This window comes from Urocitellus parryii, chromosome 5 (genome assembly GCF_045843805.1).
Source record: "Urocitellus parryii isolate mUroPar1 chromosome 5, mUroPar1.hap1, whole genome shotgun sequence".
Lineage (NCBI taxonomy): Eukaryota > Metazoa > Chordata > Mammalia > Rodentia > Sciuridae > Urocitellus > Urocitellus parryii.
The window spans coordinates 210,635,710-210,656,976 of record NC_135535.1 but is presented as its reverse complement, the minus strand read 5'-3'; the positions used below and the strand labels follow the sequence as shown (position 1 = coordinate 210,656,976).

At 51.6% G+C, this 21,267-nt stretch overlaps 1 protein-coding gene across 5 annotated transcripts in view; it reads right to left on the bottom strand.

Annotated features, from left to right (window-relative positions):
• The window catches only part of Inpp5a (inositol polyphosphate-5-phosphatase A), a 175,737-nt gene that overhangs the window by 98,881 nt on the left and 55,589 nt on the right, over positions 1 to 21,267 (bottom strand). For 3 of the 5 annotated variants that reach the window (XM_077799228.1, XM_026410292.1, XM_077799229.1), the window contains exons 3-5: positions 14,962 to 15,063; positions 7,219 to 7,319; positions 4,146 to 4,233 (exon numbers count right to left, since the gene is read on the bottom strand). In XM_077799228.1, coding sequence (XP_077655354.1) covers positions 4,146 to 4,233; positions 7,219 to 7,319; positions 14,962 to 15,063 — 291 coding nt within the window. The remainder of the gene's footprint in view (positions 1 to 4,145; positions 4,234 to 7,218; positions 7,320 to 14,961; positions 15,064 to 21,267) is intronic. The other 2 variants (XM_026410294.2, XM_026410293.2) reach the window with 1 other exon arrangement.

The window sequence follows — 21,267 nt, the reverse complement described above, 5'->3', positions numbered from 1 at the left end:
ACCCATGATGGCTGCAGGCAGCTGGAGCAGCCGGACCACCACCAAACCTTGGTGGGTGGTTGTTGCCCACAGCTACCCACCAACAACAAAGGTAGCCCACACAGGACCATGCTGCAGGCATGGTGCCCCCAGGAGGGACACCAGGTTGCAGGCACCACTAAGCCAGGCACAGCAGCAGACACACTGCACACCACGCCCCGCCTCCTACCAAACAGCTCTAGGACTTGCTTCTGTTCCCTGGCCCACTGTTTTATTTTTTTCTGTATTTATTTATTTATTTTTTGGTACAGGGGAATTGAACTCAGGGACACTCAAACACCAAGCCACATCCCTTTATTTTATTTAGAGACGGTCTCACTGAGTTGCTTAGGGCCTTGCAAAGTTGCTGAAGCTGGCTTTGAACTCAGGATCCTCCTGCCTCAGCCCCCTGAGCCAATGGGATTATAGGTGTGTACCATCACACCCTGCCTCCCTGGTCCTCTTCTTTTAAATTTTATTTTTATTAATTTTTTTATATATGACAGTGAAAATGTTCATCATCTCTAACAATTAGAGAAACGCAAATCAAAACTAAGATTTCATCTCACTCCTGTCAGAATGGAAGCTATTAAGAATATAGACAACAATAAGTGTTGGTGAGGATGTGGGGGAAAAGACACACTCATTCGTTGCTGGTGGGACTGAAAATTGGTACAGCCAATCTGGAAAGCAGTATGGAGATTCCTTGGAAAACCAGGAATGGAACCACCATTTGACCCACCTATCCCTCTCCTTAAAGGACTTAAAAACAGCATACTACAGGGACACAGCCACATCAGTGTTTATAGCAGCACAATTCCCTGGTCCACTTCTCTGGGCAATCTTGAAAATGGCCTCAGGCAGCTTTTCCAGCTGCCCTGAGCCCCAGCCCTGGCTGCTGGCATTTCAGAAACCTTGACTTTGAGAATACGTCCTCTGCAGGCTAGGAGTAGTGCTGTCCAAGGTGGTGTGAGGTGCCCTTGGAGGTAAGTTCCTGACCAGGAGTGGACAGGCTCCTGCCTGGCGCTTCCCGTCTGAGCAACAGGGTGACACCCCCTCTGCTGGGTACCCAGCTTAACCACTGCACATCCGCAACGCAGACTGTTTGGCAAGTCAACACATTCTGAAGGTTTTTTAGTTTGTTTTTTGTATAATTCGAAATATTTTCTCATTTTCTTTGTGGCATTTCTCTGAATCATGGGATTCAACTTGGTTGACTTCTAAATATTTGACAATTTCTCAGAAAGCTTTTTAGTTAACGTCTAATTTTACCCCTCAACATCCAATAACACATGTCGCATAATTCCAGTCTCGTGGAGGTGTCTGTTTACGGCCCAGACTCCCACATGTGCTGGTGAAGGGTCTGTGGTCAGTGCCAAAGCCAGGGAAGACCCTGGAAAGAAGGCAGCCAAGAGCCCTAGAACTCATCCAGACCTGGGAATGTCCTCTTCAGAGGGTCAGGACCAGAACACCCCAAGCACAGGCCTCTGGGAACCTGTCCAGAAAAAGCCCGAGCCAGCCTTGAGGACAGGCAGGCATGTGCAGCCCTCAGAGGTCCACAGGGTTACTAAAACTCCCCTCAGCTTCCTGCTGAGAGGCCTGTGAGGACAGTGAGCCTCACACTGGGCCCTTAAGCCCACTCACACTACCTCGTGGTCTCAGGGCCACAGATGCTGGGCAGACGTCCCTCCTTGCTCTGCCTCTTGGTGTATGGCATCTCGAGTGGCTCCACCAACACTGCAGAGCAGGCTGCTGGACAGGCCTTTGTCCACCTGCACATAAGCTAACAGGGCAGGCATATTCAGATCCCTGCTGGGCAGGCCTGCCCACTTCTCACCAGGTTCTGCTGTTTCCTTGTCTGTGAAAGTCAGGAGACTGGGCGCTCAGGACTGCTCTGGGCTTGTGCAGAAGACCTCTCTGCCATCAGGAGGCAGCCCTCTTTGCTCTGGCCACAGCCCCGGTTCTAAAGGTCACTTCCACAGCAGCACGGCCACCCTTGCTCTCTCCTGGCCGTGCTAGCATGGCTCCTCTCCTCACCTGTTACTTGAAAACACCTGTGTCTTTACAGTTAAAGGAGGCTGGGAAGAGCAGAGGGACTTTCCTGCAGCAATGCCAACAGTGAAGTAAGCCACAGTGCAGGGCAGGAAGGAGGCAGTCGGAGAGGCTCTGAGGACAGGCAGCCACGAGGAGCTCCCTGCAGGACCTGTGCTCAGCACCGTGTGTCGCGTGTCGCCTTCATGCTCACTCTGCCTGGAGCTGGTATAATACCTGGATCTGAGGGCCTGCTGTGGGAAACCTGAGCTCTTATTCCTTCACACATCCTCTCTGTCCATCCCCTCTGTACCCGTCAGGGCCCCAGTGACACAAGGGTCAGGCTCGTGACATCCTCTCTCAGCCACGCTGCCCAGCCACTGGAAGACATTTTTAGGTGTGCTCCACTCAACAGTACCACTGCTTTCTGCAGGGCCATTTTCTCTTCTCTCTGCCATGTCCAATGTGATGTATATTCTACCAGTGTGTTTTTCTTTGAGATTCTGTCTTTTCATTTGCAGAAGTCCCATTTAGGAAGAAGGAAGTTAGATCCTGGCAGAGGAAAGCAAAGGGCTGAGGGAGGCCAGCTTCTAAGAAGGGGTGGATGAGTCCAGAGCTGGGAGGTGGCAGCCACAGAGAGGAGGGCCACTGGGAAGCAGTGAGGCTGTGTACTGGTCAGAGCTGGAGGCACGCTGCCCTAAATGTAGGTGGAGGGGCATGGAGAAGGGTCTGGGGGTGCTGCAGGGATTCTGGAATCTGCCAGGAATCTGCAGCTCTGTGACTGTCTCCGTGACCATAGGGCACCACTCACCCAGCACCGAATGCCCCAAATCCAGAGACAAACCTTGACAGAAAATTCTCTCACCAAGGGTTTCATCTCTGCTCTGCCCATGTCAGGTTCTAGGAGCAGAGAAAGGCTGAAGAACAAGGACCACTTTTCCACCAGGACTCCACCTTGTGGAAAAGTCAGAGAAGCAAGTAGCTGTAAATGTGATGGTGTGACAGAGGGTGCTGTGAAGGACAAGGGACAGACCTAGCCCAACCCAAGGAGCCTGAAGCTTCTGAGGAAGAGCCTGAGATGCTGTTGGGGTGTAGATGAGGTGTCCCCAGAAGCTCATGTGTGCGATAGTGCAAGGATGTTCAGAGGTGAAGTGTCTGGGCCACGAGAGCCTGAACCTGATCAGCGCATTGATCCCCTGACAGTGTCACCTGGGTGGTGACTGCTGGCTGGTGGGGGTGTGGTGGAGGGGGTAGCCACGGGGCTGCCTTCGGGGTGTACATTTGGTGAGCTGAACTTAATATCTCTCTGCTTCCGGATGTCCTGTTCCCAGCTGCTTTCCTTGACCACAGGCTTCCACCATGATGTTCTGCTTCTTCCCAGGCCCTAAGGAATGGAGCTGGCTGTCTATGGACTGAGACCTCTGAAACTGTGAGCTCCAAAATAAACTTTTCCTCCTATAAAATTGCTTGTGACAGCAGCAAAAAAGCAGACTTCATCTCTGAAGCAACAAATAGTTACTCAAAGCCTTGCAAACATCTCCTTGGGGGAGCTCCAAGGCCCCTCCTACCTCCCAAGGCTGCTGACCTCACTAGGGCCACCGTCCCACAGAACCCAAGACTCTCACAGAGGAGGGACAGGTCTTTCCCAGCTCTGCAGAGGCTGCATCCCATAGTATCCTGAAGCAAGCCGGCTCCCAGGGGTCTCCTAGGGGCTCAAAAAGGGACATGGGCACACGGGAGCAGAGCAGTACAGGTGTGGGGGCAATCCCCTGTCTCTACAACCTGCAGACTGCAGCAGCCTTCTTACTCCCAGACACCCGAAGCTGAGGGCCTCCCTCTCTTGGCCGGTTGCATCTCCATTCCCACCAGGCTAGCCGACAAGGAGGCAGCCCTGAAGCACCCGTGTGCCACCATCACTACTCCACCCTCCACCCCACAGGTCACAGTGGCATCAGAACACCCAGCAGCCTGCAGTTGGTGGCAACAACTGAATTGAGGCCAATCGCAGTGTGAAGCAACTCTGGGCTTGGGAGGGCCAGCCTCAGGGCAGGCTCGCCTAGCCTGGTGCGTCCACCACAGCATGGGGGAGGACTCACCGTGAAATGCTCCTGTGACTTGTAGTTTTCATCCAGGTAAACTCGAGCCCTGTTGTATTCTTTCATTGCATCACTTGAGAGTAGTTCCCTGGAAGGAGAAAAGCAAGCTCATTAAGGAAAAGCAACAGAGGCCTCCTCATGCAGCAGGACCCTCACGAGGAACAGTAGTTCAGAGAGCATCTTCACGTCACCCTGAAACCTGCACAAACCACTGCGGGAGAGAGGGAGGAAAGAGACAGGAGGGAGAAGAGGGAGGGGAGGACGAAGGGAGGGGGACAAAGGAGGAGGGGAGGGAGGAAGGGGGATAAAAGGGATGAAGGGAGGGACGAGAAGGGAGGGAGGGAGGGAGGAGGGGGCTTCGTTAAGCCAGCTGTTGGCACCCACAATGTGCAGGGCCTGAAGGAGGACAGCAAGGCTCCAACACCGAACAGCGTGACTCCACCACATTTGGCATCACATCAAAATTACCTGACATCCAAAGAGTAGCACCAAATGCCAACAATGTAATCAGGGACAGAGAGGACAAAAGTGATGGAATTAGCTGAAAGAATCTTAAAACAGCAACTTCAGACACAATCAAGCACACTATAGTATTTCTTTTTTTAAATTTTTAAAAATTTTAATACATTATATATGACAACAAAATGCATTACAATTCATATTATACATATAGAGCACAACTTTTCATATCTCTGGTTGTAAACCATGGTATTTCTTAAAAGAAAACATGAAGGTAATGAAGAAAGCCACAAAACCCAAAATCACAAAGCAAACTGGAGCTGAAAAATATAGTATCAGAAATAAAACAAGTTCATGGGATGGACTTCAGGTTCAGCCTGCACAAGAACTGACCAGTGACTCTCAGACACACACGGAAACCCCCACTGAGGCCAGGGAGCAGAGCTCCGGGACTGGGCAACACCAGCACCCTGACTCTGGCGACCAGCGAGGAGGAGGAGGAAGAGCACTGTTGAGAGAAGTAACGAACACACGACTTCCAGGTTTGATTAAATTATAAATCCACTGTTAAAAATTAAAAAAAAAATCAAACCAAATCAAACCAAAGAGCGACATTCTCAAGTCACTGAGGACCAGCTATGAAGACCAAATCTGGCAGTCGGGGGTGAAGTACACTAGTCAAGAACGATGGCCAGTTCTCCAGGGTGGCAGTGCCACAGGCGGCCATTTGAGAGCCTTGAAGGGGCAAGCAAAATGACAAGCTTGCGCTCCAGGCCACAGACATGGCCTCCAGGATGACAGACAGACATTCTCAGACAGAGGAGAGCTGTGCTGAAATCCACAGGACTGGATCCCAGGAGTGAGCACTGAGTGCAGAGGAGCCGGTAACAGCCAGCGGCAGCAGTGCCCACTGCGTGACCTTCTTAAAGGACAGCTGGTATTCACAGCAAAAGCAACAGGCCGGTGAGGCCGGCAGGGAGGAAGGCGCCCAGGAGGGTGGAGCCGCTCCCCAGTGCGCTGGCCTCCATCACATCTTCGCCCTGCTCTTCAACCACCCTGCTTTCCTCTTTTGGACAACTTGTAGGAGTTGTTAATACATTTAAACCCTAATTTTGTAAGGAAGTGCTCTGCAGATGTTTTCCCAGTGTGGCTGAATGCCCTGTGTGTAGAGTGCCGCTCTGTAAACAAGGAGGTTCATTTCAACACGATTAATCTGCCAGTCTTACCTTTCATCAGCCGCACTTTTTGGACCCGTGTGAGGAAATCTCTGCCTGTCTCCAACCTATGAAGAAGCTATTCTCCTAAATCTTAGTCTTAAGAAAAGTTTACTGAAGAAAAGTTTTACTTTTCTACAAGTGCGACTGCCGGTGCAGGCTGTGGTGGCCCTGTCTGACAGGAATTGGGGATCCCAGTCCAGGAAACGCAGCCCACAGCACCACAAGCCGGGCACAAGGGGCGCAGCCTGGCCTGCGTCTGCTGTCTGCCCTGGTGTCTGCAGCCTGCAGCCCTGGTCCCTCTGCTGCAGAGCAGCCTGTGGTCAGGCGGGCAGAAGTCCCTCCCTGTTCCCCTTCAGGGCTGTCCCGGCTGTTGTTCACTCTGCTTCTCCACAGCATTTTATATCAGTTTGGTGAGTTAGGGGAAAAAATTAAAATTGCCCAAATTACAAATTATTTTGAGGAAATGTGCAAGTTTTTCAGCCTGAAAGCCACCCCTGTCGTGTTTGAGGAACTCAAGTGGTGGCATGGGTGGCAATGTCACTCCCAGCGCCCAGCCTAGAACAGCAGGACACTACAGAGTCCCCACAAGCCTTCTTCTCCTCACATCAGACACCAGGTTGGAGGGCTCGAAACCCCCTCCGTGGACCCAGATGCCCCCATGTGGACCTGCACATGGCGTGCCTTCCTCATGGCATGGAGGCCTTCTATGGCCAGCCCTGAAGTCACAAGGCACGACTTCTCCTGCACGGGAGGCCAGAGCACAGGATTGGGGACAAGACCCAGCAGGTTCAAGACCACACTTGTCAGAGACAGAAAGGAAGGACACTAATGTCATGACCCGCTTGGAAAACACCACCCATAATGACAGCCTTCAACATTTTCCAAAATGAGCTTATACAGATTTTACCTTTTACCTGCATTGTATTTTACAGAATGTTAGTAAAGTACAATTCACTACAATTCTCAAGGCCTGGGATTTCTGCAGACCTCAAGACAAATTTCTAGCAGAAGCACCCTGTTCAAGAAGTCCCTCTTGAGGACATGGAGAAAAGGAACATTTCTACACTGATGGTGGCACTGAGAGTCAATACAAGTGCTATGGAAACCCTCACAAGGCTAGGAATGGAACCACCCTATGACCCTGTTATACCGCTCCTCGGCATTTAGTCTCAAGAACTGGAGTCACCACACTACGGTGATCATGCACACCCATGTCTACAGCAGCACAATTCACAGCAGCCAAACTATGGAACCAGCCTCAGTGTCCATCAAGGAATGAATGAACAAAGAGGGCATATGTATATACATGATGGACGTTTTAGTCCTGAATGGTAAAGACGGAGATGACACACCCTACCCCCACCCTGCAGCCCACAGAAACCTGTCCCGAGACTTACTTGACAAACTTGTCCACGTGGGACATGGAGGCCTCATAGTTCTTTCCTCCGAACTCCTGGCAGTGCAGGGCCATGAAATGAGGCTTGTGGGTGTGCACGACCTGAAGAGAAGAGCACAAGGTCAGGCACAAGCCGCCCCCAGCCCTGGCATCACAGGTTGGGGTGCTGCACCTCTACACCAGGGTGCTTCTCCACAGAGGCTGGAAGAGCCTCCCTGACATGCCCAGCTACTTTCATTTCCAGTGTTCTCCCTCTTTCCATCACCATAGATTCCTTAGAAAAGATTCAGAGTTTCTTAGAACTTCTTCAATAATCTAGAGGCATCATTCTCCAATCAGAAAAAGAAACACTTTGGGCTTCAGAGTCTGGATAGCTCCCAAAAATTGAACAAGCAGATCATCATCTTAAAGACACCACCTGTAGGCCACCAGCAAATGAGAGTGCCACCCAGGTATGTGCATGTGTGAGCATGTGTGCACATCAGCATATGTCTGTTCATGTGTGTATAAACTGTGTAAGGGAATGCAACTGCAGGAGTAAGCATGTGTGTGGATGTGTATAGCTCTACATGTGTGCACAAGTGTGCCCAAGAACATGTGTGCATTGTGCATGTGAGTCTCATGTGTGAGCACATGTGAGCGCTATCACGAGCATCACAGGCATATGTGTGAATGATTTGCAAGGTGTGTATGAATGTGAGAATGTGAGTGTGCATGAGACTGTATAAGCACATCTGTACAAAGTATGACTGTGAGGATGTACATGAGGGTATACACGAGCCTGTGTCGGCACAAGCTGGCACATATGTGTAAGCATGTGCACACTTGCACATAGGCACTTTTGACCATATGGGAATCACTGAAGCCAACTGTTGAGCAGGCACCAGGTCCCAAAGTTGTCTCATATCCTTGGGGAATTCTATATGGCTGTGAAGCAGAGGAGGACACTGGTACAGAGCATAACTTGCCCAATGTAACAAAGCCTGAGCAGCAGAGCTTGGACTCAGGCCTGAGCCTAGACTGGCCTACCTAACTGCAGTACCATCCCTGTCCCCACACTGCACTGTCTCCGAGATCCCAAGATCCCCAACTTCATGTTTCTGAAGTCACTAGCAAGGACTCCATGTCTCTGCAGTATGCTCAACTTACCCTAAACTGCCATTTCAGAGAGGCCCAGTATTCACCTTTGACAACAGACTTCCTGAATCCTGACAGTTACACGGCCGGCCATGCAGACCTACACTCCCAGGCAGCAAAGCTCAGACAGACACACATAAGGCAACCCAGGAGCCCAGATGTCATCTGAGCAGAGGGTGGTATGGCCTTGTTGCCCTGCTTTCTGGAGCACAGGACAGGCAGAGCCTTGCAGGGATGTCCCGACAGGGTGACCATTGAGAGCAGAAAGGGCCTTTGGGATGTTAGGGGGGCAGGAGCAGAGGAGAAGCCACAGTCAGGTTCACTGCCACCCCAAGGCCAAGGATGGGGGCAGCAGCTGGACCCACAGGCAGAGTGGGGCCGCAGGGTTGAGAAGACACTCAGATGCAGAAGTGCCCGCCTATGGCCAGGAGGCCTCCACACAGCCCTGCTGTGCGGCAAGAAACCAGAAGGAACCAACAGTGCAGATCCACCACATGTGGCCCAGCCCCAGGCAGGACCAACTCAACTTCAGGTTGTGACATAAAAACACAGGATATACTTATCCAAAGGGGAAAATTCTAATAAGGACATGAACACATGCGACATTTCTGCAAACAGCCCACTGTGAGATGGGACAGTGCCCTCACAGGATCACACGGCCACCTCTGCGGTGGTGACGTTTGCCAGAATACTCCTGATCTGTTCGTTTGCCTATGGCATGGTGCTCTGGGCCTCACTACTACACGGGCTTCCTCTAGGGTCCTCAACGAAGTACCTGCACACTAGCAATGTCCGCCATGACCCCATGGCAGAGGCCAAGGAGCTCAGGGCCACTGAGTGGCTGGCTGTGCCAGCGACAGAAGGCTCTCATCTCAAAACAAATCACCTCTAGCTCCATCACATGGTCTTCCTTCATCCCTTTGTCACTTCTTGAAGCAACATGTGCACACCACAGCCCACCTGGAACTTCATGCTTCACACAGCAAATGAGAGGACCACTGTGGGTTCAATGTAACAGAGCCTGAGCAGCAGAGCCTGGACTCTGCTGGGCTTCCTTAGGGAGTGCAGTCTTGCCTGGGACTCACTCCCACCCCAATGTCTTCCACTGCATTTCTAACAGTGCATGTGGCATAGGAAACTGTAAACGAGAAGTGCGTGTGATTCCTGGCACACGCAGGTAACTGAGGGGCCCACATATTTCCTGTCTTCAGCAGACGTGGTTCTTCAGTGCATCCAGCTTCCTGGAACACTGCAGGAAGTTCTTACCCAGCTGCTGAGGTGAAGGGGCTGGAGGGAAAGGAAGCAGAAAGGTGCCGGGGAGCCCAGACCACGATATGTGTCCACGGTGCACTGTGCTGGCAACTTATTGGCAACTTCTCCACTGGAAATGGAGGAGCCATGGTGCGCATGGTCTTCGAAACTAGACCATCCCCAAGAGAGGCACCAGAAGCCATTGTTAGAAGCTGCTTATTTAAGGAAGACTGGGGTACCCCTCCCCGTCGGCACAGAGGCACAGGCACTGGTGGGCCATGCTCCCCCCCAGGCTACCTAGACCATGTGGAAGCAGAATTCAAACCCTCACTCCATGAACAGAAGCACACCACCACTCTTTCAGATCTTCAGGTATGATGGCCTGCATCTAAATTCCAAGTAGCACTTCCTTCAAAATCACTTGTTTAAACAGAAGTAGCCTTCTATGGCACAAAAGTCAGCATTTAAATGACATTAAACTTCCAAGGTTGACTCTGGTCCTGTGTACCTCCAAAATAGTGGAGGGATCCAAACTCAACAGCCATAGGAGTTGGCCATGGCCCAAGCGCAAGAGTATGGATATACTGAAGGGCTGCATCTGCTGAAGATAAGAAATTTGTGGGCCCCTCAGTTACCTGCGTATGCCAGGAATCACACATACTTCTCCTTTACAGTTTCCTATGCCACATGCACTGTTAGAAATGCAATGGAAGAACACTGTGGTGGGAGTGAGTCCCAGGCAGGACGGCACTCCCTAAGGAAGCCACAGGAGAGCAAGGAAGACACCAGCTTTCTGACAGACAGGTCTTGGTGCCTGCAGGGGACCCTGCCCAGGCAACGGCTCAGCACTGCTCAGAGAGGGCCCATCTCTGCTGGGAGCCCTGGCAAACAGAATGAGCCCAGCTCCTCCTCCATAAGCCTTGCCAGAACACCAAGGGTGGTGCGGGGCAGGAATTCAGCCAGCAGATGAAGCAGTGCTGAAGTGACAAGTCAATCCACATACAAGAAGCATCCTCAGACAACACGGTACCACTGCTCTCTGCTGCTTCCAGCCTGGACATGGGCACAAAGGAAAAAAAAATAGGTCAAACCCAGGAACAAAGGGGATACAGGGCACATGGAGAAGTTGGCAGATTTTTAGGAGAAAAAGCGCAGACAAGTGGCACTAACTCAGCTCAAATGAGCAGAAGGCCCTCTCGGGAGCCCAGGGGAAGAAGAGCTGGAGGAGTGTACTTGGTGAGACCCCAGGGCGGGCAGGCGATTGTGCCCCTAGGTAATGCTCTTCTTCCACCTGGTGGGAGGGAAGGGACCTGACAAGCGCCCGGGCTCAGGGACAGAGGAGAAGGCAGCCTTGCCCTAAGACACCTAGAGGAGGCAGACATCATGAGGGGCAGCACGCTCCACACCAGGCTGGCCAGTCACAATTAGCTGCAGGACCCCTGCGAAAGGGGCAGCCACCAACCAACAACAGCCAGCTGCACCCAAGGAAAGCAGAAGACAGAAAGAGCCTGCAACGGGTGCCCACAGGTCCAGGACAAGAGCGAGGCCGACCCGCTGAACACAGAGGGCAAAGCCACGGCCAGCACCAGCAGCTGAGCAGCCACACTGACCCACTGGAGACACAGGCCCCACACAGACGTGTGTGCAATACATGCCACGTACTACAAGTGCAGGTGCAATTTGGCTGCTCAGAACCACCCAGAGAAAACCTGAGCCACTCCTCGGTCAGGAAGATGATCCACAATTCCAGTCCTGTCAGAGCCACAGCTACAGACAACTCTGCCAGTCCGGGGTCCTACAGGACAGTGAGCTCCTCCCTCTGGGATCAGGGCTCCCGCAGAACCACACAGACGGGCCTGGGAGGACAGTCAAAGGTGCTTCGGACTTCTCAGGTAAGTTGTACTATTTCTAGGTAAGGATTTTATGTATGACAATTACAAGTTGCGGGGCTGGGATTGTGATTCAGTGGTAGAGTGCTTGCCTCGCATGAGTGAGGCACTGGGTTTGACCCTCAGCACCACATAACAGTAAAATAAAGATATTGTGTCCACCTATAACTAAAAACCAAATATTTTAAAAAATGATTACAAGATGCTTAAAGAAACAGGAAGTAGGTGGTCAGAGTCACAGAAACCCCTAGGCAAGAACAGGGATGGGGGTGGGGGGGTCGGGTTCTGGCTGATAGGATTTGCCAGGACACCTCCTCCTTAAACCTCATTAAAACTCCTCAGACCCAGCTCTCCTGGTGTATATGAAACCTTTTTTTCTTTTTTTTCTTTTTTTTTTTTTTTTTAACCACTCTCTGAAAACCAGGAATGTGCAGGCTCCTGTAACATTGACTTGACCACCCTTGCTTCCTGGAGCAGGCGGAGTATGAACCAAGGACAGCACCCTATCACGGCCTGGGTTCCTGCTGAGAGAACCACCTCCTCTCCTACTTCATCCACTGCCCACTACAGGGACCTGCCTCCACACAGGAGTCTGCAGGAAACTCCACCACTGCCCCTGCAGCCCTCAAGCCACTCCTGACTTGTCTGAGCTTCATCGTCAATCAGAGACAAGCCACAGACAGTGGGAGGAGACCCTGAGCTAAGGGAACACAGGACTCATTTCTTCTGTCTGTATCTGGGCTTGCTCCGCTTGGGTCCTGCCAGTGCCAGACCTGAGTACTTGGGTACCTGGGTATAGGAAGAGCTCACAACGTGACAATGATGAGGACACACTTGCTGTGGCCAGACCCAGCAATGGATGCTGTCAGCCTCCCAGGCCCAGTTAAGAAGGTGCGTGTCTTGGGGACAAGGGTGAGCTGGTCTTACCTGCATGAACAGCAGCACAAGGGGACACAACAGGCAGGTCCCCCAATAGGCACCCGAGTGTCCCTAGGCTCAAGCTGCTCTGTACCTCACACCCTAAGAGATGGCTGAAGGTTTTTCCCAAAGGACAGCCTGTCCACTTGTTTAAAACAACAAAAAAAAAGTTCTCAAAACACAATCCTCCATGTTGACAGCAAGACACTGGCCAGGTCCTCTCGATGCATAGCACCCAGGGCTCGGGTGGAGGTTGGAACTGCCCGAGAATGTCATAAGAGGCTCACTGCATCCACAGCCAAGCCAGCACCAGGTCTGGCCACCTGGCCCACAACCCTGCCACCAAGAACAACCTGCACTGGCCTCCTACCCTCCAAGGCCTGCAGCCACTGGCGATACAGCCTAGCACTTCCCCTTCACTACACTACATCTGGGGATGTCCCAGCTGTTGGTCTGCAGAAGGCAGCCAGAGGGTGGCCCAGGCTGCCAACCCTAGTTTGGAGTCAGCACAGCAGAGCGGGTCAAGGGGTGGATGGAGCCCAGCCCATGCCCACCCACAGAACACACAAGCTAACTCTCCTGGACAGGTGGTCTGGCCATCTATTTCTTCAGCCCACAGAACCCAGCCCTGCCTGCAGGTCTGCAGGTGAGGCTCATCCTGTCAAGACAGGCTGTGTCTGATGCAGCCCTGAGGGGCCTAAGCTGCCCTTCCCCCACCCCCACTGCCCACCTATGAAACAGGGAAAGCCACAGCATGTGGCCAGCAGCCCTGGGAGGAGTGGAAGACAGGCCGGCAGAAGCCCTGGCACAGCCTAAAACGACAAGGCATGACACTCCCTCGCTAGCATCTCAGCAGCAACTGGTGGTTAATATGCCACTTGCTCTGACCCATGATGTTTCTACCAGTTTTGATAATCCTAAGTGGAATTATGGACTCAATTTCCTCCCCCAAACCTGTCAACCTACATTGATCTCCACTGAAGTCGCTCTTCTCCCAGGCTTCACCGCAGTCCCCTTCCCAAAGCCCGGGCTCATAGGAGACGGGACAGCCGATGGAGGGAGCACGCTGCCTGCTGGAAGTGACCTTGCACAAATGCAGAAGAGTGCACCCAGCTTGACCTCAACCCAACCCAACACAAGAGATAGGGGAAGAGAGCACATGAAGGGCTTGAGAAGCACTCAGCAGCAAGACTGAACACTCCAGGAACTCTCCAGCTCCCTGATAACCTATGGGGCCACTGTGGCTCATGGGTCCTTCCTTGGCTGAAGCATGGTGGCCAAATTTCATTAAGTGGCACAGGACCATATCTGGAGTCCCGGGACAGCAGAAAGATCATGAAGCAGGATAGAAGTACTTGAGAAAGCAATGGCTAAAACTGTCCTCAATTTAGAGAAAGACAAATTCAGAGATTCGAGAAACTCAGTGAATGCCTAAGAAGAAAAATCCAGAGAAAACCCATGTCCAGACATGTCATGATCAACTGATGAATGCAATGATGGAAAAGCCTTGACCCCCGTGGAGAAGGGACGCCCTGACAGAAGGGAGCTCCGTCACCCTGAACTGTTCCATCCATCAGAAAAACCCGGGCTCAGAAGAGCGCACTGTGCCAGAGGAAAGGTGACCCATCTATTGGACACAGGGGCTCTGGGGACAGATGACACCAGAGGGCACCAGCCTCGAGATGAAGAAAAGGCAGCAAAGGCAGGGTCTGGGTGAGTGTTGAGAGAGTACCTCTTGCTCCTTGGGTGAGCCTCCAAGGTAGCTGAGGACAACCTGTCCCCAAATATCATGCATGCATATGTGTATACATTAAACATGTACTACATCTATAACGCACAATTTACATACTAGTAATTAGGTAGGGCAGGGAACACTGAGCCTCTGCTTTGGTGCAGGTGGGGACCACATGGGAACTACAAGCGAACCTGGGGCAAGGCAGCATGGAGCACAGCAGGCAGCCAGAAAGAACAGAAAGACAGGGCACTAGGAGGGCCTAAGGCAGAGCCTCCACACACAAACAGAAAGTCTCCAGGCCACCAGAGCACAGACTCCAGGGCAGTGACTTTAGGAACCTGTGGGTTAGAGGGGGTGGGCGTAAAGGCTTAAGTAAAAGCATCAAGGCCTGCACACAAGAAAGATGAAAAAGAGGAAGCAGCAGCCCCAGCAGCAAAGTAGTGAGGGAGCAAGGAAGAGGATGAAAACACAAGGCCCTGCAGACAAATGAAGTCAAGGAAGTGCCAACCCCCAACAAACCACCCAGCTACTGTCCCTGGGCTATGAAGGCCGACAGAAGAGGGCGCCTCCGCACCAGGAACCCAGAGCACAGGCTTGCTGACTGAAGGGAAGAGGCTCTCAGGGTCCCCGCAGGGCTGCGGTGTAGAACAGGGAAAGAAACATGCTGCACAGGTAGAGGACACGCGGGCCAGGAAGCACGAAGAGGAGGAAGGCTCACGTCTCCACTGTACACAGAATCAAACCCACTCGAGCATTTGGAATCAGGAACAAAACCAGGACAGAAACGGACCAAGAGAAGGGAGTGGTGACTGACCTTGAGCAATGACAAGCACTCCAGGGATAACAGCTTAAAGGAAGGTTCAACCAGGGCTTCAGAGCCAGGAGGGAGGACCAAGAAAGCAGCAGCAACACAGCGCTGGAGAGCAGAGAGTGAGAAGCCAGAGAAGCAAGGGCGTGAGGGACAGCAGCACGGCCAGGCCTGGAGGAGGCAGGCGAGGCAGGGCTGGCTCTCAGGACTACCATCCAAGAAAGCTTCAGAAAGGGTAAAGGGCCGAACACACACACACGGCAATCCTTAAGGAGTACGAGAAAGCACCCTGGAAGCATTCGCCCTTGACCGCACCCCAGGCCTGCAGGTGGAAGGCTGAGGCACAGCCTCCCAGGAATCTGGACTGCACAGGCCTCCTCACCTGAGCAGCACTGCAAGGGTACCACGCCAGGCGGTCGTGGAACACCTCGAGGGGTGCACATCCGGCTGAGCACCATTCCTAGAGGAAACAGACTCCGCTACCCCTAGGGGCTCTGGGGACCTTCCAGAACAGGGTGGGCTCTTCTGCATAAGACCCAGATGCATATTTGAGGCTCTGAGGAAACACTGTGCTGTAGAAACACAAAAGCAGCCACTGCTAGTAAAGCCCAACTTCCAGAGAGAGGTGGTAGGCTGGCTTGGCTGCACAGGGCGAGGAGGTGACCTGGGTTTACCCTTCATAATCCTGCCTGCTGGGCACTCAGTGTGCAGATGTGCATGTGCTGTATGGAAACATGTATGATGGCAGGACCTCTACACTGTGCATCAAGGCCCGCACACTCATGCACTGAAAACAACACTCCTTCAAGGACAAGACATGCACATGACTGCAGTCCTGAGAACTCAATGCAGGGCCACTGCAAGGCCTCAGCACAATGCACCACATGTCCATTGGTGCAGTGTGAGCAAACCAACTCCACTGCCAGTCCTACAAGGGCACAGCACACACAGCCATATACACGCACAGAGGGCACGACCGGTTTAGATGTTTAGCATACCACACTTGCACCATCGTTGGAGTGGGCACTCCTTCTACTTGTTAGAAAGAAAAGGCAACTGGACAGTCTGCCCTGTGACTAGCAGCAGCCTCCGGCACCTCATAGTCACCAAGTCTCCCCACTACCCAGCTGATGCACACCATCAAAGCATGCACACAATGTTCAACATGCAAACATGAAACCACCTAGCAACACATTTCCCAGAGATGTCCCCTCCTTAGGTAATACATGACTGTATATCATAAGCCAACCACCAAAATATATTTTTTGGGTTTTTTTGGATTTTTTTTCGCTATTATTTATTTTGTATAGGGGACTGAACTCAGGCATGCTTAACCACTGAGCCACTTTTTATATTTTATTTAGAGCCAGAGCCTCAATAAATTGCTTGGGGCCTCACTAAGTTGTTAAGTTGTCTCAGCCTCCTGAGTTTCTGGGATTACAGGTGTATGCCAACACACCCCACTCCCAGCCCTTTTTATTTTTTTATTTTGGGGCAGAGTCTTGCTAAGTTGCTGAAGGCCTCACTAAGTTGTTTAGGTTGACCTTGACCTTATAATCCTCCTGTCTTAGCCTGCAGAGTCCTGGATTTATAGGTGTATGCCACCACCCCCAGCCGCAAAAACATTTTCTAAAAGACAGTCAAAAGATAAAATTAAAATGAAATGCAAAACAAAACAAAAAAAATCTAAAATAAAGAAAGAAATGGACGGAAAGGAACAAGGAGAGTGCAAACAAGTTATAAAATGGCAGCCCAAATCCAACCACACCAGAAGTTTTAAACTGGGTGTTAGCTGCTATACCTGCCCTGGGCACGCAGCAGCCAAAGGCCCAGGTGGCTGTCTGAGCTGAATTTAAGTCTTATATAAAATTCCAAGAGTCAGCTCAACAGCATCGATGGCACTTCAGGTGGTCACCAGCCGCATGCACAGTCCTGGAAGTTCTGCCACAGTGCCCTGGCCTGGATGCTCCAGGGTGCACAGAACCAGCACCTCGCATGCCTGCCTGTCAGGATGCCATGCAGCGGGAGCCAGGAAGGCAGCAGCAGCAGCTGCAGCCAGGAGACAGGAAGAGCACTGGTGAGTGACATCAGAGACGAGGCTTGGGAGACAGCACAGCCACAAACATGGAAACTGACCAGGAGACAGCAGTAGCCAGCTACCCTGCAGTCGTTCAGAAGAGCGCCACCTCCTCAACAGTGGCCACATCCAGGCCTCAGCACTCACGGGGATGCACAAGGACAGAACAGCGATTGCACGCCAGCCCAAGGCACACAGACCACGCATCCTCTGCCTTCCCGTGGTATGCCCACCAAGAAAAGCCTTATGTGGCCACAAACCAAGTCCTGACGGGTTCAAGGAATTCAAGCACAGAGACTGTCCTCTGACCACAGGGAGCAGGCGCACTGCCTGAAAGCAGCCAGCCAAGAAGAAGTATACACAGCATTCAATCTGTTTATGTAAAATTCAAGGAAACAAAACTCATCAGAAAGCAAAGCAGTGGCTGCCTAATGACATCAGGGGAGAGAGGGAGGGCACCAGGATCCAGGCGGACGATGGAGCTGTCACATCTTGATCACTGAGATGGTCTCGCAGGCATGACATGTCAGGCCCTTTGTCGTAAACACATATCTCAATGAAATCACAGACTGATTTCTACCAGCACAGCAATCAATTTTAACATATAAACTTTAAGAAGTTAGGAAACAATTAAGAATACCTGAATATTGCCTGGATATTTAATAACACTGGATTATTGTTAATCCTTTTGGATATGACAGTGATATTCTTTTAATTCTTTAGAGATAACTATGGAAATGTTCAATAATGAAACAAAACAGGGTGGGAAGCTGACACAGGATCACAGATTCAAGCCAGCCTCGGCAATTAAGTAAAATCTTATGTCAAAATTTAGAAGGGGGGCTGAGGCTGAGGGATAGCTCAGTGGTAGAGTGCCCTGGTTTTAATCCCCAGATCAATAATAAATAAAATACACAAGAATCAAACCATACACCATCTGGTTTTGCTTAGAGACAATTAAGGGTGCAGGAGCAGGTGGAGACAGATTTGAAATAAGCTAGCCAAGCTCAACTATAGGGTGTGGGGCTAGGCCTGGTTTACCCTACTATCCTCTCCCTTTATAGGTTTGAAGTTCATCAAGAAAATGTAGTGAGCATGCTTACCATTTACTTTGGTAAGAACAAAAAAACAGAGACCAATGAACACATCCCCCTTCTGCCAGGACCGTGGACCAGAGCGGCAACCCACCCCAAATGCTTCACAGTGAATGCGTCTGAATGATAGCAAGCACTTCCTGTGCGGTCTCTGATCTTTCCAAGTTTCCTGCTAATGAGAGGAAGGAGAAAGGAGGCATCGCTATCGTAGCATCCCACTCTGGAGCACAACATGGAAACAAACACACACATGCTGCTGTTACCTGGTGAAGTACCCTGCTCAGGTGCCGCACAGCCATGCCAGACAGATGCAGGCCTCTGTAGACCCAGTGCCTGGCTGGATTGGCATAGACTGGAGCACAGGCAGAAAACCAACCCAGTTGTTGCACATGATGAGAAACACAGAAGAGTTCATTAGATCAGTTTTTGTGACATGCTGTTAGAAATTTTTGGCTAACAGAAAAAAAAATTTGTTTCCTTTGCAACTGAGTGAAGCTGTGGAATAATATGTGAACACTGCACTGAAAGAGCAACAAATCCTGGTGGCACCAGAGTAAGAGACGGCAGCTCTTCATGGGAAAATGTGGAGGGGACTAGCACCCAGGGAAGCCAGGACAGCTCTGCAACAGGGTTCTGAAGCACCAGCACTCAGAAACAGAAGGCAACAGGTAATACTTCCTGCTGCCACATCCTCACTGGGCAAAGCAGGTTCACAATCCTGCTCCTTTCTGAAACCCCCAGCAACTGCTGCCCTGGCACAGATGTCTCCTCAAGATCAGTTGAGACAGCACTTGCACAACCCACTGAGATAGTGTGCTGAAGGGCTCCGTGGTCAGCTCTGGGCAGGAACCCTGGGGTGCAGCATGTACCCATGTGCCTCGTGCAAATGCCCTCCCTGTACAATGCTAAGCTACCAGCATGATAGGGACAAACAGGGCTAGGGAGATGTTCAGCCATGCATGGTAATGGCATACTGCCTCACTCAGACACTAAGAAAAAACAGGATCATGCACAGAGCAATAGAGCAACTATGAGCATTGATTACCTTGGGTTACTGTGACTTACTTCATTATAAGAACCTGTAATCTGACTTTTCATAATGGCTACATTGAAACCTGACCCCCAGGCTCCTGAGCATTTCTCAGTCCACTCCTGCATGCAGAAGGCACTGGCTGAAGCTTGTCACCAAATGAGATTCTCACTTTGCCACCTCCTATGAGGACCCATGCCTGGTGCCCTAGTATCAAGGGTCCACTCTGGTGCCTTCCTTGGATGGTGGCTGTGGGGCGTTAATGAGAGGCAGGCACCGAGGCACACAGCTCAGGCTCTGGTGGGTAGTTACCAGTTGGACATCAGCACTCACGCCAAGGGCTACAGCAGGTGCAGGGAGAAGTGGCAGGGCAGACACAGTCGCCAGGCCTCAGCACTGCCTCCCTCAGAATGGAAGGACTGCCCGGCCAAGCAGCCCAGAGCCGAGCCCAGCAGCTTAGGCCTGGCCTTTTCCTGGCTACCAGAAGGATCTCTGGATCCTGGAAGACAGTGAGCAAAGAATCATTCAGGCAAAACAAGTAGCCTGGCAGCAGGGGCCCCTTGTGCATGGGAGGGAAAGGCCGCACTGGGGCGCAGGACAGTCATCACAGCCAGCTGCAAACATGCCTTAAAAAGCAGGGACACCCCTGCACACCCCTGCAGGAGCTCCCCTGCCCTGTATTGGCCCTCCTGCTCCACACACTCTGCACCCTGGACAACCAGAGAAATCAATGCCCAGAGCTGCATGTGTCCCAGACCAAGGTTCTACAGAAAAAAAAAAGAAAAGGATTTCTACCTTAAAGAAAAAATGGGGCTGTGGCTCAGGGGCACAGTGCTCGCCTAGCACGGGCAAGGCCCTGGGTTCCATCCTCAGCACCACACAAAAATAAAGGTATTGTGTCCAACTACAACTAAAAAATAAGTGTTTAAAAAAAGAAAAAGAAAAAATGGACGCTGGTAAAAATACATGGGTTCTTCTACTATTATTTCCCTAAACTATACTTTTCACAGGAAGGCTGTGTTTTGGAAAAGTATTTTGGAAAAGAGTGAATTAGAAATCCGGCAAGGAACACAAGGCGTCTCTCTCTCTCTCTCTCTCTCTCTCTCTCTCTCTCTCTCTCTCACACACACACACACACACACACACACACACACACACACACACACAGGTTGGTACACAACCCACCAACAATAAGCAGCCCCCTGCTTATGATGTCATGCAGATATTCCAGCAAGAAGGCCCCTCTTGGCTCGGGGAAGCCTGTGGCACAGGCCTATAGCCACTGGCCCTGCACACTGCCAAGAGCCAAGTTAAAAATAGCAACAGGCAGGCCTTGTTAGTTCTCCTTCAGAGAGGAGTATCAGAGTGACCTAAAAAGGAATTACACCCTGTGAGGCACGCCACTGGGAGCCTGACAGTCAGGATAAGGGCCAGAAAGACACAGAGCAATCATCAGTCATGCTGGAAACGCCCTGCTCTTCAAATTCCCGCTGCCCTCTGCTCTCAGGTCGGGCTCTTCCTCCAGCCCAACAAGCCCAAGGGCAGCTGGAGCTGGGGATCAGCTAGACTCAGCTCCTCAAGAGCCCTGTCCTATGGCCTCTCTACAAGTTCATGCCCAGCACAGGGCCAGAGGCAGTGCAGGGTGCAAGGAGCCAGCTGTGTGGGCAGCAGGTATGTTCCTCTTGCTGCCCTGCATAGGATGCCACAGTCTCATGACCTTGTATCAAGCAGTGTGGCCAGTGCAAGTAGGCAGCAGCCACCTGGGTCTGCATGGTATTGAACGCCTGGGGACAGTGTCTGAGTTTCTCTGCAAGACCAGGACCTCTGCTGAGCCCCTCCCCCTCACAGGCAGAAGGCAACTTGAAGCTCCTTGTCAGGATGTAACAGAAAGAAGCAGCCCAGAGCTCACTTCCGTCTGGACCAGCATCTTGCTGGAGAACATCAAAGTACCATGTGAACACAGCAATTTAAACTGAGAAGCACTTTCCCAGCTGAGGCAGGGGGACAATTAAATTGAAGGTCACAAAGCAGAGCTGTGGGCCTCGTGCCCACCTCCCAACCATTTACCTTGGCTTTCCAGTTGACCTGGAAGCCAGCGAGCGGCCACAGCC